This window comes from Salmo trutta, chromosome 9 (assembly GCF_901001165.1).
Source record: "Salmo trutta chromosome 9, fSalTru1.1, whole genome shotgun sequence".
In the NCBI taxonomy this organism is placed as follows: Eukaryota; Metazoa; Chordata; class Actinopteri; order Salmoniformes; family Salmonidae; genus Salmo; species Salmo trutta.
The window spans coordinates 14,714,085-14,730,579 of record NC_042965.1 but is presented as its reverse complement, the minus strand read 5'-3'; the positions used below and the strand labels follow the sequence as shown (position 1 = coordinate 14,730,579).

The 16,495-nt window shown below is 42.1% G+C and overlaps 1 protein-coding gene across 3 annotated transcripts in view; it reads left to right on the top strand.

Moving 5' to 3' along the window:
• The first annotated feature begins 7,535 nt into the window (after positions 1-7,535).
• The window catches only part of LOC115199985 (plectin), a 40,952-nt gene continuing 31,992 nt past the window's right edge, over positions 7,536-16,495 (top strand). Inside the window, exons 1-5 of one of the 3 annotated variants that reach the window (XM_029762604.1) lie at positions 7,536-7,556; positions 12,741-12,831; positions 14,115-14,255; positions 14,484-15,838; positions 15,944-16,034. In XM_029762604.1, coding sequence (XP_029618464.1) covers positions 12,781-12,831; positions 14,115-14,255; positions 14,484-15,838; positions 15,944-16,034 — 1,638 coding nt within the window. In that variant the 5' untranslated portion in view covers positions 7,536-7,556; positions 12,741-12,780. Of the gene's footprint in view, positions 7,557-8,171; positions 8,457-12,740; positions 12,832-14,114; positions 14,256-14,483; positions 15,839-15,943; positions 16,035-16,495 lie in introns of those variants that run through there. The other 2 variants (XM_029762603.1, XM_029762605.1) reach the window with 2 other exon arrangements.

Below are 16,495 nucleotides of genomic sequence, written 5' to 3'. Positions count from 1 at the left end.
TGCGTGAAGGTTTGTATTAAACGACACGTTTTTCCAAAACGTTCTTGAATATACTGAGGTACGTTTACTCCTTTTGGTGGGTATGACTTGATGCAATGAGAGGCGTATTTAAAGGGAAGTGGTTGGCAGCGTTGCATTTTGAACCCATAACTTAATCCTTCCCCGTTTTTCAACTGGTCGTTCAGAATAGCACCGTTTCCATTTAATTGAGCGAAACGGTATTTTTTTCGTATTGAACGCAGCCCAGGAGGACACACGCAGCAGCCGATTCTAACCTATCACCAACCGTGTCAGTGTAGTAATGAAAACTGTACAAAGGGTGGCACACCATACCTACCAATTTGTAGCTAACAGCCAGTCAAGTACAACCAGCTACATTACCGTAATCCTACATTAGGCAGTTATGCTGGCAGTATGATAGCGGATAAAAAAAATGATCCCCTAAAAAGAAACACTAAACTCGGAATATCGATAATTTTTTGCACTAGTGCGGTACAACTGATTTTCACAGCATTGCAACCTTTGAAAAAATACATGGATCATATTATTTTTTATACCAGGATTTATTTTGAAAGTTTACACATATTGGTATGTTAAAAGGTATTGTGTATGCTATATTTAAAGAAATACAATTTTTATCAAATGCAAATAGATATTATTGGAATTACTCAGAGTATGCAAAACTTAAATTGGTGTCTTGTGCTGGGCAACGGGTTTATAATAATATACAGTGCTGGTGACTCCTTACTCCTCCCACTGCAATGTAATACACTACACTGTATATGGGATACTTATTGGGTTGTAAAGAGAACTTTACTACCTGTATCATATAAACTGGGGTAGGGAAATACTCAGTCGTGTCTCTGTTAACCAAATATGGTCCGTTTTATAGGGGGACTGTGTCGCACTGCCTGCTGCTGGCTGTTCGCTCTGCCCCATCCATAGCCCCCAATGCAAAACACTAATAGACTGTACATGGGATACATATTGGCTTGTAGAGAGAACGTTTTCTACCTGTCTCAGCTAAAGTGGAATGGGAAATACTCAGTAGGGTCTCTACTATCCTAAGGTTAGTCTTGGAGGGGGACTGTAAAGTACTTAGGTACAAATACTTTAAAGTACTACTTAAGTAGTTTTTGGGGTATCTGTACTTTACTATTTATATTTTTGACTACTTTTACTTCACTACATCCCTAAAGAAAATAATGTACTTTTTAATCTGTACATTTTCCCTGACACCCAAAACTACTCGTTACATTTTGAATGGCAAGCAGGACAGGAAAATGGTCAAATTCATGCACTTATCAAGAGAACATCCCTGGTCATCCCTCTGATCTGGCAGACTCACTAAACACAATTTGTTTCTTTTTGTTTTTCATTTTTTTCACCTTTTATTTAACCAGGTAGACAAGTTGAGAACAAGTTCTCATTTGCAACTGTGACCTGGCCAAGATAAAGCATAGCAATTCGACACATACAACACAGAGTTACACATGGAATAAACAAAACATACAGTCAAAAAGTCTATATACAGTGAGTGCAAATGAGGTAAGGCAATAAATAGGCCATGGTGGCGAAGTAATTACAACATAGCAATTAAACACTGGAATGGTAGATGTGCAGAAGATGAATGTGCAAGTAGAGATACTGGGGTGCAAAGGAGCAAAATAAATAAATACAGTATGGGGATGAGGTAAGTAGATAGATGGGCTGTTTACAGATGGGCTATGTACAGGTGCAGTGATCTGTGAGCTGCTTAAAGCTAGTGAGGGAGATATGAGTCTCCAGCTTCAGAGATTTTTGCAGTTCGTTCCAGTCATTGGCAGCAGAAAACTGGAAGGAAAGACGACCAAAGGAGGAATTGGCTTTGGGGGTGACCAGTGAGATATACCTGCTGGAGCGCGTGCTACTATGGTGATCAGTGAGCTGAGATAAGGCGGAGATTTACCTAGCAGAGACTTGTAGATAACCTGTAGCCAGTGGGTTTGGCGACGAGTATGAAGCGAGGGCCAGCCAACGAGAGCGTACAGGTCGCAATGGTGGGTAGTGTATGGGGCTTTGGTGACAAAACGGATGGCACTGTATCCAGTTTGTTGAGTAGAGTGTTGGAGGCTATTTTATAGATGACATCACCGAAGTCGAGGATCGGTAGGATGGTCAGTTTTACGAGGGTATGTTTGGCAGCATGAGTGAAGGATGCTTTGTTGCGATATAAGAAGCCGATTCTAGATTTAATTTTGGATTGGAGCTGCTTAATGTGAGTCTGGAAGGAGAGTTTACAGTCTAACCAGACACCCAGGTATTTGTAGTTGTCCACATATTCTAAGTCAGAACCGACCAGAGTAGTGATACTGGACGGGCGAGCAGGTGCGGGCAGTGACCAATTGAATAGGATGCATTTAGTCTTACTTGCGTTTAAGAGCAGTTGGAGGCCACGGAAGGAGAGTTGTATGGCATTGAAGCTCGTCTGGAGGTTAGTTAACACAGTGTCCAAAGAGGGGCCAGAAGTATACAGAATGGCGTCGTCTGCGTAGAGGTGGATCAGAGAATCACCAGCAGCAAGAGCAACATCATTGATGTATACAGAGAAGAGTCGGCCCGAGAATTGAACCCTGTGGCACACCCATAGAGACTGCCAGAGGTCCGGACAACAGGCCCTCCGATTTGACACACTGAACTCTATCAGAGAAGTAGTTGGTAAACCAGGCGAGGCAATCATTTGAGAAACCAAGGCTGTCGAGTTTGTCAATCAACACATTCTTATTGGCAGAGTCGAAAGCCTTGGCCAGGTCGATGAATACGGCTGCACAGTAATGTCTCTTATCGATGGTGGTTATGATGTCGTTTAGGACCTTGAGCGTGGTTGATGTGCACCCATGACCAGCTCTGTAACCAGATTGCATAGCGGAGAAGGTACGGTGGGATTTGAAATGGTCGGTAATCTGTTTGTTAACTTGGCTTTCGAAGACCTTAGAAAGACAGGGTAGGATAGATATAGGTATGTAGCAGTTTGGGTCTAGAGCAGTGGTTCTTAACCTGGGTTCGATCGAACCCCAGGGGTTCGGTGAGTCAGTCTCAGGGGTTCGGCGGAGGTCAAGACACACACCCGACTCATATGATTCGTGATGACACGCCCCGCTTGGCCATCATTGGCTGCAGGTGATCACGCAACATCGCTTGGCCTATCTGTGCTGCAGGGAATTTGGCGCGCTCAGTAGTCGAATTGTGACTGTCGTGATGGTATGTCGTGTGATTTCTTTCTTAATATTTTAATCCCTTCATACTAACTATGTCGAGCAAAAAAAGAAAGTGGTCGGACGAATATGTACAATATGGATTCACATGTATAACGGAACGTGATGAGAGTCAGCGTCCTAACTGCATGATTTGCAATGCCAAGTTGAGCAATTCTAGTCTAGCACCGGCAAAACTAAGAGAACACTTCCTTAAGCTGCATGGAGATGGACAATACAAGAACACAACGTTCGCTGAATTCAAGGTGAAGAGAGCCAGATTCGATGAAAAGGCTACTCTGCCTGTTTCCGGCTTTGTACCCATCAACAAACCGATCCTCACAGCATCGTACGAAGTTGCTTACCTGATCGCAAAGCAGGGCAAACCACACACCATTGGTGAAACACTCATAAAACCAGCTGTGTTGAAGATGGCGAATATCATGCTGGGAAAAGCGGCTGAAGTTAAGTTATCCCAAATTCCTCTTTCAAATGACACCATTAGCAACAGAATAGAGGACATGAGCAAAGACATCTTGGCTCAAGTAGTTGCAGATCTGATTTCAAGCCCGGCAAAATTCAGCCTTCAACTCGACGAGACCACAGACGTTTCCAATCTAAGCCAGCTTGCTGTATTTGTGCGCTATGTGAAAGACGACGTGATAAAGGAATATTTTTTATTTTGTAAGCCTCTTACGACAACAACTAAGGCAGCCGATGTGAAGAAACTTGTGGATGACTTCTTCAAAGGCAACCATCTTTCGTGGGATATGGTTTCTGCAGTTTGTTCGGACGGAGCTCCAGTCATGCTGGGAAGAAAGTCTGGTTTTGGTGCGCTAGTGAAAGCCGATGCACCACACATCATTGTTACGCATTGTATTCTGCACAGGCATGCGTTGGCAACAAAAACCTTGCCTCCAAAACTGGCAGAAGTATTAAAAATTGTAGTGGAATGCGTGAACTATGTGCGAAATAGTGCTCTGAGGCACCGCATCTTCAGTGAGCTGTGTAAAGAAATGGGCTCTGAATTCGAGGTACTTCTGTACCATTCTAACGTTCGGTGGTTATCCCGGGGACAGGTGCTGAATCGTGTTTTTGCCGTGCGTGTGGAATTAGCCCTGTTTTTGCAAGAGCACCAACATCATCATGCAGATTGCTTAAAAAATTCTGAGTTCATTCTCATTTTAGCGTACATGGCTGATATCTTCGCAGCTCTCAATCATCTCAATCAACAGATGCAGGGCGGTGGAGTCAACATCATCGAAGCGGAAGAAAACCTGAAGGCTTTTCAAAAAAAGCTACCGTTATGGAAACGACGAACAGAGAACGATAACTTCGCAAACTTTCCCCTGCTGGACGACTGTGTAAGTAAGATCGAAGATGTATCTGGAATCGGAGACATTTCTGTACCCGCGGAACTGAAGCAAGCAATTGCCACGCACTTAGATGAGCTTGCAAAGTCTCTCGACGGATACTTCCCTACAAGAGAGTCATATCCAGCATGGGTGAGACAGCTGTTCACGTTTAGTGTTGAGACAACAGATGTCAATGATGAATACCTCGATGAAAACATTGAAATTCAGCACAGCCTGGTTCAACAGCAACTCTTCAGAACAATAACGCTCTCAAATTTTTGGTGTCAACAAAAGGAACCGTACCCTGTTATTGCTAAGAAAGCTCTGGAGATTTTCATACCGTTTGTTACAACATATCTTTGCGAGCAATCCTTTTCGAGGATGCTGGACATAAAAACGAAGAAAAGGAACAGACTTTGTTGCGAAAATGACATGAGAGTGGCACTTGCCAAGGTGAAGCCGCGCATTTCTGAACTGGTCTCTGAAAGGCAACAGCAGAAGTCACACTGATTTGCAGTAAATATTCATTATTATGTTTTTGTTTTTGTGTGAAAATCATGTTTTAATGGTTTTGTTCTTTGAACACTGATGTTGATGCATGGTTCATTTTGTGCACCAGTAAAATATATACCTATGTTTTGAATTTTATTTTTCCAATTAAGAAGGGTTCGGTGAATGCGCATATGAAACTGGTGGGGGTCAGTACCTCCAACAAGGTTAAGAACCACTGGTCTAGAGTGTCACCTACTTTGAAGAGGGGGATAACCGCGGCAGCTTTCCAATCTTTGGGGATCTCAGACGATACGAAAGAGAGGTTGAACAAGCTAGTAATAGGGGTTGCAACAATTTCGGCGGATAGTTTTAGGAAGAGAGGGTCCAGATTGTCTAGTCCGGCTGATTTGTATGGGTCCAGATTTTGCAGCTCTTTCAGAACATCACCTATATGGATTTGGGTGAAGGAGAAATGGTGGGGCCATTGGCGGAGGAGGTGCTCTTATTCTCCATTGACTTTATAGTGTCCCAGAACTTTTTTTGAGTTAGTACTACAGGATACAAATTTCTGTTTGAAAAAGCTAGCCTTTGCTTTTCTAACTGCCTGTGTATATTTGTTCCTAACTTCCCTGAAAAGTTGCATATCACGGGGGCTATTTGATGCTAATGCAGTACGCCACATGATGTTTTTGTGCTGGTCAAGAGCAGTCAGGCCTGGAGTGAACCAAGGGCTATATCTGTTCCTGGTTCTAAGTTTTTTGAATGGGGCATGCTTATTTATGGTGAGGAAAGCAATTTTAAAGAATAACCAGGCATCCTCTACTGACGGAATGAGGTCAATATCCTTCCAGGATACCCGGACCAGGTCGATTAGAAAGGCCTGCTTGCTGAAGTGTTTTAGGCAGCGTTTAACAGTGATGAGGGGTGGTCGTTTGACCGCGGACCCATTATGGACGCAGGCAATGAGGCAGTGATCGCTGAAATCCTGGTTGAAGACAGCAGAGGAATGTGATGAAAGAAATAAAAGCTGAAATAAATCATTCTCTCTACTATTATTCTGACATTTCACATTCTTAAAATAAAGTGGTGATCCTAACTGACCTAAAACAGGGAATTTTTACTAGGATTAAATGTCAGGAATTGTGAAAAACTGAGTTTAAATGTATTTGGCTAAGATGTATGTAAACTTCCGACCCCAAGTGTGTGTGTATGTATGTATGTATGTATGTATATATATATATATACACACACACATATATATATACGTGTGTGTGTATATATATATATATATATATATATACACACACACACATACACACACATATACACATATACATATGTGTGTGTGTGTGTGTGTATATACATATATATATATATATATATATATATATATATACATACATATATACATGTGTGTGTATATATATATACATACACATACACACACATATACATACACACACATATACATACACACATATACATATCTATATATACACACACATATACACATATACATATCTATATATACATACATATGTGTGTGTGTATATATATACACACACACACACACACGTATATATATACACGTGTATTTATATATATATATATGTGTGTATATATATATATATATATACACATACATGTATGTGTATATATATACATATATATATATACACACCTACATATACATACACATATACATACACACACATATACATACACACATATACATATCTATATATATATACACACACATATACACATATACATATCTATATATACATACATATGTGTGTGTGTATATATATATACACATACATACACGTATATATATATTCACGTGTATTTTTATATATATATATATATATGTGTATATATATACACACATGTATGTGTGTGTATATATATATACACATACATATATACATGTGTGTGTGTATATATATATATATATATATAAATACACATATACATACACACACATATACATACATATGTGTGTATATATATATATATGTTTGTATATATATATATATATATATATACACACATATATATATATATATACACATATGTATATATATATATATATACACACACATATGTATGTATATGTGTGTATGTATATGTGTATGTATATATATATATATACACACACATACATATATACACATGTGTGTGTATATATATATATATACACATATTTTTATTTCATTAATTACTTACTGCCTTTTCTTGTTGGCACAATGAAAGTGGCCATTGATTAAAATTCAATATCTTTTGATGGAGTTTTGAAATCAGCTTTTATTTAGGTTTCCTCACTGCCGTACGAACGTGACGTCATCGTCTGTGCTGCTGGCAAAATACTAGCGCTAACATTACTACAATTCCCTTCTTTTGGTCAAATGTCTATGGCGATATACAATGGAGGAAAGCATGGAAAATTGCTAACAAATATTGTATCAGTAACAAGGTAAAGGAAGTTTAATTTAAAATGTTACATAGAATGTTTCCTGTGGAACATGTTTTGGAAAGATTCAAGCTGAATATTGACTATAAATGTGATTTCTGTGGAATGGCGGAGACCATTTTGTGTTTGTTTTTGCCTGTATTTATAGTATAATTTTTTTGAATTGACAAACAGAATTTTGTTCCAAAAAAATAGGACCGGTTGTACTATTTAATTGTTTTGATATAATGATTTATTTCAGACAATCTGACATTGATAAAGATGTGGTATATTTAATTCAGCTGCTAATAATATTAGGTACATTTCATATTCACAAATGCAAATGGTCTAATTCAAAACCTAACTTTTTTCACATTAGAAATGAATTTAAACAATATGGCACTACTTTTACTAAAATGAAAAACAAAAAAAGCAATTAAAACTTGTTGTATTATTAATGAATATGATTTGATTGTTTAGGATTCCTGGCAACGTAAATAGTTTGTATGTATGCTTGTTTGCATGTGACTATTCGTCTTTTGTTTGTTGATTTTTGTTAATAATAAAATAAAATAAAATGTTCTAACATTACGCTACAGTATCATGTCTACTAGCTATCATGTTAAGTGAGCCAGATGGCAAGGGTCTGAGAGCAGAGGGAATGAAGTAAGTCAACTACTAGATAACTATGAAATCAACTTGTTTAGCTAGTAACGTTAGCTAGCTAACTTGCAAGTTTACCGTTTGAAAGCTCATGTTTCCGAAGTAGTCCGAACTACCTGGCTAGTGACGTGTTAGCAACAGGTTTGCCTCTGACTGACCGACCATATCCCACACCGCAGTGCGATTGACTGGGTTTTGGTTGAAGAAAATAAGTATCTAGCTCGCTAGGTCCCTGGAGGGAAATAAGCAGAAACACGACAGGTGGGTGGATTTTCAATTAAATAAGTTTGTTAGTAGCTTCCTGTATTTGCGAACGTTAACGACTAACGTTAAAGGCTTAGACAGGATAAACATTCAAGCCAGACCGCTTTTGTATTTATGGTAGCTCATGTTAGCTAGCTTGCTATAACAGTTAAACTGAGACAGCCAGTTGAGTAACGTTATCTGGTGCTTGTTTAATGTTAAACTCACAGTTTCAGATAAAAACGTAAGGATATGGCTTGGTGTGTAGACTAACGTTACCGCAGTTTAAGTAATCCAGCAGCTAACGTTAGCTAGCTACATTTAGCTAATTGTCAGCTAGTTACTGTAAATTAGCTAGTTGGTATTTCTTTTTATCGATCTCTGATCCGCTTATGGTTTCACATTCTACAATATTGCAATGTGTATGTTAGCTGGTTGTCTGTTTTTCTTACTTAGCGTCTTGACTTCAGTCTGTAGAGTGTAACTAGACAGTCAACTAACGTTCGTTATTCTAAGAATTAGCTAACATTAGCTAGTAATCTAATGTCAGAATAGTAATACGAATTGCCCTGGCCTGAGACCACGTTGCAGCCAAATGACTCGTTACTGTATTTCAAAGAATTGAGTTAGGAATCGAAGTTATGTACCGAGTGTGTCAAAAAGTTGGTACGCCTGGTTCAATTTTCTTTGTACTCATGCGGAGGTGCGTCAGAGCTAGATTGGCTGTTGAAATAAGTATTATGATGGAGGATGTTTTTCTCTCTTTCCTGGGCAATGAGTGCTCGAATTAACCATCATCTGACAGGACATTCATGAATAAATAGGCTACACATTTTTTTTTTCATCCCCCAAAAGTCGTAAACAGCAACTTCTGTATTCAGAGGTTCAAGTATGTCTTTGTTCCCATAAAACAGTTTTGGAAATATTTTTCATCTGCAAAACGGGCTGTCATTGACATAAAAGTTACCAACACACCCACACAAAGCCAAGGCACAACACAGGAAATGTGGTTTTATTTGACACATTCCATATAATTTTTTTTACGACAGGAACTCCTGTAGTGTTACTCAGTGTGACTACAGTAACTTTAGCTACTAGCTAGCCTATGTGTATCTGGACCACACTGCCAAATATATCCTAATTTCCTCCTGAGAGCACTGACATAAGTCTAAAGGTGTTGTCTATATTCAGTGTTTCTTAAATGATTTATTTCAGCGGCGGTGGCAAAGTTAGGAGGGGGGGTTGCAGAAATCTTTTGTTCTGAAGATACTTTACTGCAACTCTACACATTTTGCAATGGGGCAGAGAGAATATTTCACAGTTTTAAAGTTAGTTTCCTGCAAGTCTACACATTTTGTCACGGGACTGACAGATGTGGCAACCTGCACACATTTTGCGTATCAAGCCCACAATTTGAGGTCAAAGTAGCTGGTATGAAAAACGACCCTAAAATAAGCAAAAAGTCTTCTAGTTGGGCTTCCATAGTCGTAGCACCCAGACTTTTCTTTAGTACTATTTTACTACACCGATCTGGATGGTAGCTCTCCACTTTGTCTGTTGATACCACTGATGTGTGAGCGAAAAGGGTAGGGAAAATGGAGAACGAACTGTTTGCCAAATACATTTTCCAAAATTGTATGTGTTAGTCAAGCACATATATTATTTCGTAGTTAGCTCCTTAGCTAAATCGTCAGTATGACAAAGGTAGTTAGCTAAAGCGTTTAGTCAACTAAGCATGAACACTTTCTTGCCCGCACATGCTTTGATCTCTGCAACAGTAGTAGGTGCGAGACATTGACTAGCAAGGAAACGTGCGGCGTTGCGTGGTTTGAAACGGACATGGCAGAGAGAGCTGTTCTTCTAATACCGTCCTTCAAAGAACTGTATGTTGGACTGTTAAAGATTAGTAGGCCTATGTTTAATTAATCAGTTCTTGATCTGTCCTCTTGATATCGGTGTGTGTCAACAGTAGACTGCTAATGATGTGATAATAGCCTAGTCAGCTCACCAATGACAAGGCGTATTGAATGAATTGTAGCCTAGTAGTCAGACCTAACTTGATGGATGAGGTCAGGGATGGAGATCTGAAACAAGTTTATAGGCCGTGTTCAGTTGTTTCATGTTCTAAATACAGTAGGCTAAACTACTACATTGCATCTAGTAATTTAATGATTATTTTAGCCTCAAACAAAATTAAGCATCCAGTTTACATTTTCACTAGACTATCCACATAGACTCCTATTAATTACAATAATCATTGCATTTTAAATGTAACCTAGGAAAAAATTGAAAGTGTAATTGAGACCACCTCAATTTCATTAAGGACCAAACACTAGACTATTGTGTTGGGCAACATTGTTTGATGTCATTTAAGACTATAGGTTTCAGGAAGTGGCAGTTACAGGTTTAAAATAATGCAAAATGCATCGTTGTGAGGACTGGGGCCAGGAGGTGATGAAGTGATACTCATAAAAATTCTTCACACTTGGCAGGTCTGGACTGAGAGAGAAATTGAAGTTTTAATGCTAATTTCCTGTGATTCTACACATTTTGCCATGGGGCTTAAAGAAATTGCAACTTCAAAGCTATACTGAACAAAAATACACAGTGGCCTCCCTCATTCTTAAATGGAAGAAGTTTGGAAGCACCAACACTCTTCCTAGAGATGGCCGCCCGGCCAAACAGAGCAATCGGGGCAGAAGGGCCTTGGTCAGGGAGGTGGCCAAGAACCCAATGGTAACACTGACGGAGCTCTAGAGTTCCTCTGTGGAGATGGGAGAACCTTCCAGAAGGACAACCATCATTGCAGTGCTCCACCAATCAGGCCTTTATGGTAGAGTGGCCAGATGGAAGCCACTCCTCAGTAAAAGGCACAAGACAGTCTGCTTGGAGTTTGCCAAAAGGACTCTGACTCTTTGGCCTGAATGCCAAGCGTCACATCTGGAGGAAACTGGGCACAATCCCTACGGTGAAGCATGGTGGTGGCAGCATCATGCTGTGGGGATGTTTTTCAGCAGCAGGGACTGGGAGACAAGTCAGGATCCAGGGAAAGATAAACGGCGCAAAGTACAGAGAGATCCTTGATGAAAACCTGCTGCAGAGCGCTCAGGACCTCAGACTTGGGCAAAGGTTCACCTTCCAACAAGACAACGACCCTAAGCACACAGCCAAGACAACTCAGCAGTGGCTTCGGGACAAGTCTCTGAATGTCCTTGAGTGGCCCAGCCATAGCCCGGACTTGGACCCGATCGAACATCTCTGGAGAGACCTGAAAATAGCTGTGGAGAGACCTGAAAATAGCTGTGCAGCGACGCTCCCCATCCAACCTGACAGAGCTTGAGAAGATCTGCAGAGAAGAATGGGAGAAACTCCCCAAATACAGGTGTGCCAAGCTTGTAGCGTCATACTCAAGAAGACTCGAGGCTGTAATTGCTGCCAAAGGTGCTTCAATAAATTACTGAGCAAAGGTTCTGAATACTTATGTAAAAGTGATATTTCAGTTTTTTATTTGTTATAAATTTGCTAAAAAATATGTTTTTGCTTTGTCATTTTAGAATAAGGCTGTAACGTAACAAAATGCATTCTAGGGCTCATCTCAACCTTAGCTCTGCAGGTGTACTGTACTCTACTTGAAAACATTCTGTCAGAGCTCGCAGAAGCTATGATTTACTGTCATTCTAAATTATGTCTACTGTATTCTCTTCCCCAGTTATGATTAGCTTATTTTGAATCTCTCATAGCAGAGTTCATTCAGTTTTTTTTTGCCTCATTTGTCTCTTTCTGAAAGGTAGTCCCTACTGAATTTAATTGAGTGAAATCTCGTTCAGATTTAGAATTTGTTATTTGTACTTTAAAAAGCAAATGAGTTGTTTGCAAGGGCAATGACAGTTGTGCAATGCAATTCTTACAGCCAGTGGTTTCTCCTCCCTGCTGTTCCTGGACCCTCCATTAACAGCGCATGTTTAGCAAAGCTGTTTCCTGTCAACAACCACTGCCTCAATTTATCAGACCCCTGCTGGCTGTATAACACTCTTTCCCTTTACTCTAATTCCTTCTTTTCTCCTCCATGTTCTATTTGTTATGCAAGTTGTAAATTCGACTATTTTTGTGTTAGTCTGTTTTTCTTCCTTTAAAATGTGTGTTATGGTATTTCTCTGTGTGTTTGCATAAATACTAAATGGTTTTCCGGTGGGAGGTAGGAGAGTGTGGAGGTCTATGCTATACTTTGATGTATGCAGCCTCAGGGTCTACAGGAAACAGTTCCTTCCTTCGTAATGACACCAAATTGTGCTCTCTTCTCAGGCTCTTCCTACTCCTTACTCGTGTGATATGACATCACTGCATGGTTACCACAGAAACCAGGGCTCAGTTCAGACGGTTGACAGCCAGTCAGGTGAGTGAGGATGGGATTGCCCATAACAACTACTAAGAAGAAACTGCTGCCAAAGCAGAATTAGATAATTGCGCCACCAACTAGTTCTGTGCGTTTAGTGATGCACAGGTTGACTCATAACCCGCAGTCCCTGCAATTTTATTGCGGTTTTAGGGTCATTGAATATTGTGTAGACGTATGGCGGGTTGAATACAGTTCTGTTGTAAGTGCATACTCCCTACGACCGGTCAAACTGATGTCATTTGGAAATTGGGACATAAATGACTTTTTTAAACTGTAGTTTACAGCACATTTTCTGTATTAGCGAGTTAGCGTCGGGTTCGCGTCTCAGATTTTCACTTTAGCACTTATAGTCGGGTGGTTGCGGATGGGTTATTAGCAATTGCGGGCGGGTGTGGGTGAATAAAAAGCTGACCCGCGCACTACTACTTTGTGTTCTCCTCTCAATGTAGGCGAGCAGTCAATCTGTTACAGAGTAGCCTAACTCGAGAAGAACATGTGGAATGCATTATGAGATCTGCAGGAGCCTATAAAGGGCAGCGGTCCACCAAAAATATCTGCTTGTTGACATTGTTGCTCTCCCTCTTCTACCCCTACTGACCATAACCCTTGTGCTCCCGAGTGGCGCAGCGGTCTAAGGAGTTGCATCTCAGTGCTAGAGGTGTCACTACAGACCCTGGTTCGATTCCAGGCTGTATTACAACCGGCCGTGATTGGGAGTCCCATAGGACGGCGCACAATTGGCCCATCGTCATCCGGGTTTGGCCGGGTAAGGCCGTCATTGTAAATAAGAATTTGTTCTTAACTGACTTGCCTAGTTAAATGTAAAATAAGAGGGAACATCTGATTTTACTCAGTGTTTATAGTTATTACATACATCCCTTATGTACAACCACAACACATCTCCCAAGTGAACAGTTCTCTGATAACCATTCACAACAGGAATCTAGCAAGTTTAGAGATATTGTTAGTGGGGGAGGAGCAAAATATCTTAATTACTCGTATCGTTTTTCAATGGAATTCCCCTTTTACTGTCATAGGCCAGACCTGTCTTGCATTACCACACTGACTCTATGGAAAACACTCCTAGGAGAGTGAGCCTTCCTGCATCTGCCTCTCTGATACTGTTGTCTGATGCAGCTCTGTAATCTTCAGATTACTGTTGATCCTCAAAACAACCACCAGACAGTCATTGAGCTGTCAGGATTTCTGCTGTCTCACGGAGAAGTAGTCTGAGGTTCACTAGCTATGCTGCCAATGAACTGAACCCTTCCCATATCCAGGGAACTGAACCCTCCAGAGGAGATGGATCTCTCCCTCTCCCCCTGGCTGAGGCCTGCCATACTGATGATTGGCCTCTGTTTAACAGCACATCTGCTTCTAGAGCAGCCAGCCACAACTCTGGGTGCATGACTCCTCCAAAGGTAAAGTCCAGAGTGATGCCCAGATAGAGGAAGTTAAGTCTGCCTTGGTTCTCCCATGTCCCTGATGTGAAGGCCACAGTCCTAGTACAGTCATTGCATTGCATCAGAGAGAGAAGTGGCAGTAGGACTCACTAAGTAGTATACATCATTTATTGGATTATGGTTTTACTGCTAGACGTACAGTTAATGGCCAAGGTTGCTGATAGAGATTTGTACTTTTCTCTCTAGGTGTTTTTCACAGGGATGGCTGCACAAGTGGAGGTGCAGACTGGGGAGATGGGAAGGACAGGTGTAGGGGGGCGACTGCACCTCAGCCCTCTGGCTGACTCCAGCAACAAGAGCCTAACAGAGGGCCCATCCAACACCCAGGGCTCCCTGATCATCACTCCAGAGTCCAGTAAGCCTGTCCCTGCACCCAAACCACGGCTCACTCCCAAACCTTTCGCTGTGGAGAAAACCCCCACCATCCGGCCCATACTTGCTCCTAAGCCTAATACCAAGCCCCGACCAGAGCCCACTCGCCCTACTTTTTACAAACCTGACCCTCCCAACGGCCCAAAACCTCAGCAGCCGAATGTCACCAGCAAACACAGGCCAGTGTCGACCAACCACAGCCGTCCTGCTCCTACCTCCTACAAACCCTCTCCCAAGTTGAGCACGGGACAAACCACCAAGCCTGTAGCCCAGCCCTTCAAACCCGCCCCTCTAACACTTGGGGACCCCAGCAAACCAACTCCTTCCCAACCGGTGGGGCATCAGAAGCCAGCTGCGGCAGGCTTGTCCCACTCACAAGGCCCTAAGAAACCCCCTTCAGTGGAATGGTCCGGATCCACCAAACAGGAGAAGGAATGTGGCAAAACAGCATCCAGTATCAGAGCTGGAGGAGCCTATTTGACCAGAGCCAAGTCAATGAGCTTCCTCCGTCAGATAGGGCTAGAGGGGGAGGAGAGGAAGGAGGATGAAGGGCCAGAGGTCACAGTCCAACTCCGAACCCAGTCTACAGGCTCCAGGCCTAGACCTGTGTCGGCTATCTTCCTGCCCTCTCCCACTCGGGCTGAGTCGTCCACCCCAGCTGATCGCTGGGTCGGGAGACGGCCCCTTTCAGCCGATCTCACCTCCAAGTTTGAGTCCATTGGCCTGTCGCTGCACCGTGGCTGTCCTGCCAAGACTGGCAGCAAGGAAAACACTCCAGAGGAGGGACCACTGCTACGGAGGAGAGAGGGGGAGACGGGAGCAGAGGGGACCATTGTTACACCACAGGCCCCAGACAGCAAGCCTTCAGCCCTAGCACGAGGGAGCGAGAAGAAAAAAGAGGAAGAGAAGGATGAGTGTAAGGGTGGAGGAAGCATTAAGAGACGGATCAGTCTCTTGCTCGATTCCTCTTCTTCCTCTCCTGTGGTTCCTCTCCGTGTTGCTGCCCAAGGACCGGAGCATCACTCTCCAGTGCAGCCAGTCCCAGAGGCAGATGTACCACTGGGTGGTGTTAAACAGCGAATCAAGAAGCTAACAGAAGATACTGTTACGCCACCTGCTCAGACCCTGGCTGTTAAACCCCGCCCTCTGCCCCCTGACCTGACCAAAAGGTAGGAGCTCCTCACCACCTTCAGTCTGCCTGTCTCTGTCATGTTTATGACTCTCCCATTGTCATTACCGGTCTTGTGGGATGTGTGTGTGTTTCTCTTCATCAGGTTTGGCTCTGAGAAGTCCACAGACCTCGGCAGTCCCTCTCCTAGTAAGGCGGCAGACCGCCATGAGAGTGACACTGATCCTCAAGGGAGGGTAAGAGAGGTTGTGGAATTTGCTTAGATTAACATAGGTGATTTGGTGAAGGATTGCAGTGAGCCTTGTGAGAATTTCTCTAACTCCTGTGCCAACCAGACAAACCCAGAGGAAACACTGCTGTCTTTAATAGGCCAACAATGAGGTTACAGTTAAATCCTTGGTCCTCAGTGAACAAAGTCAAGTTTTCTATTTTGCTGTAAATATAGAATGAGACCAATTCCAGCAACTTACTAATGCCCAATCCAATTCGAGTTTACTGCCCTTAAAGCAAATGATCAGAGTTATGTTAAGTTGATTGATACATTTAATCAACCATCATTAGTGGCGCAGTGGTCTAAGGCACTGCATCGCAATGCAAGAGGTGTCACTACAGACCCGGGTTCGATCCCGGGCTGTATCACAACCGTCCGTGATTGGGAGTCCCATAGGGCGGCGCACAATTGGCCCAGCATCGTCCG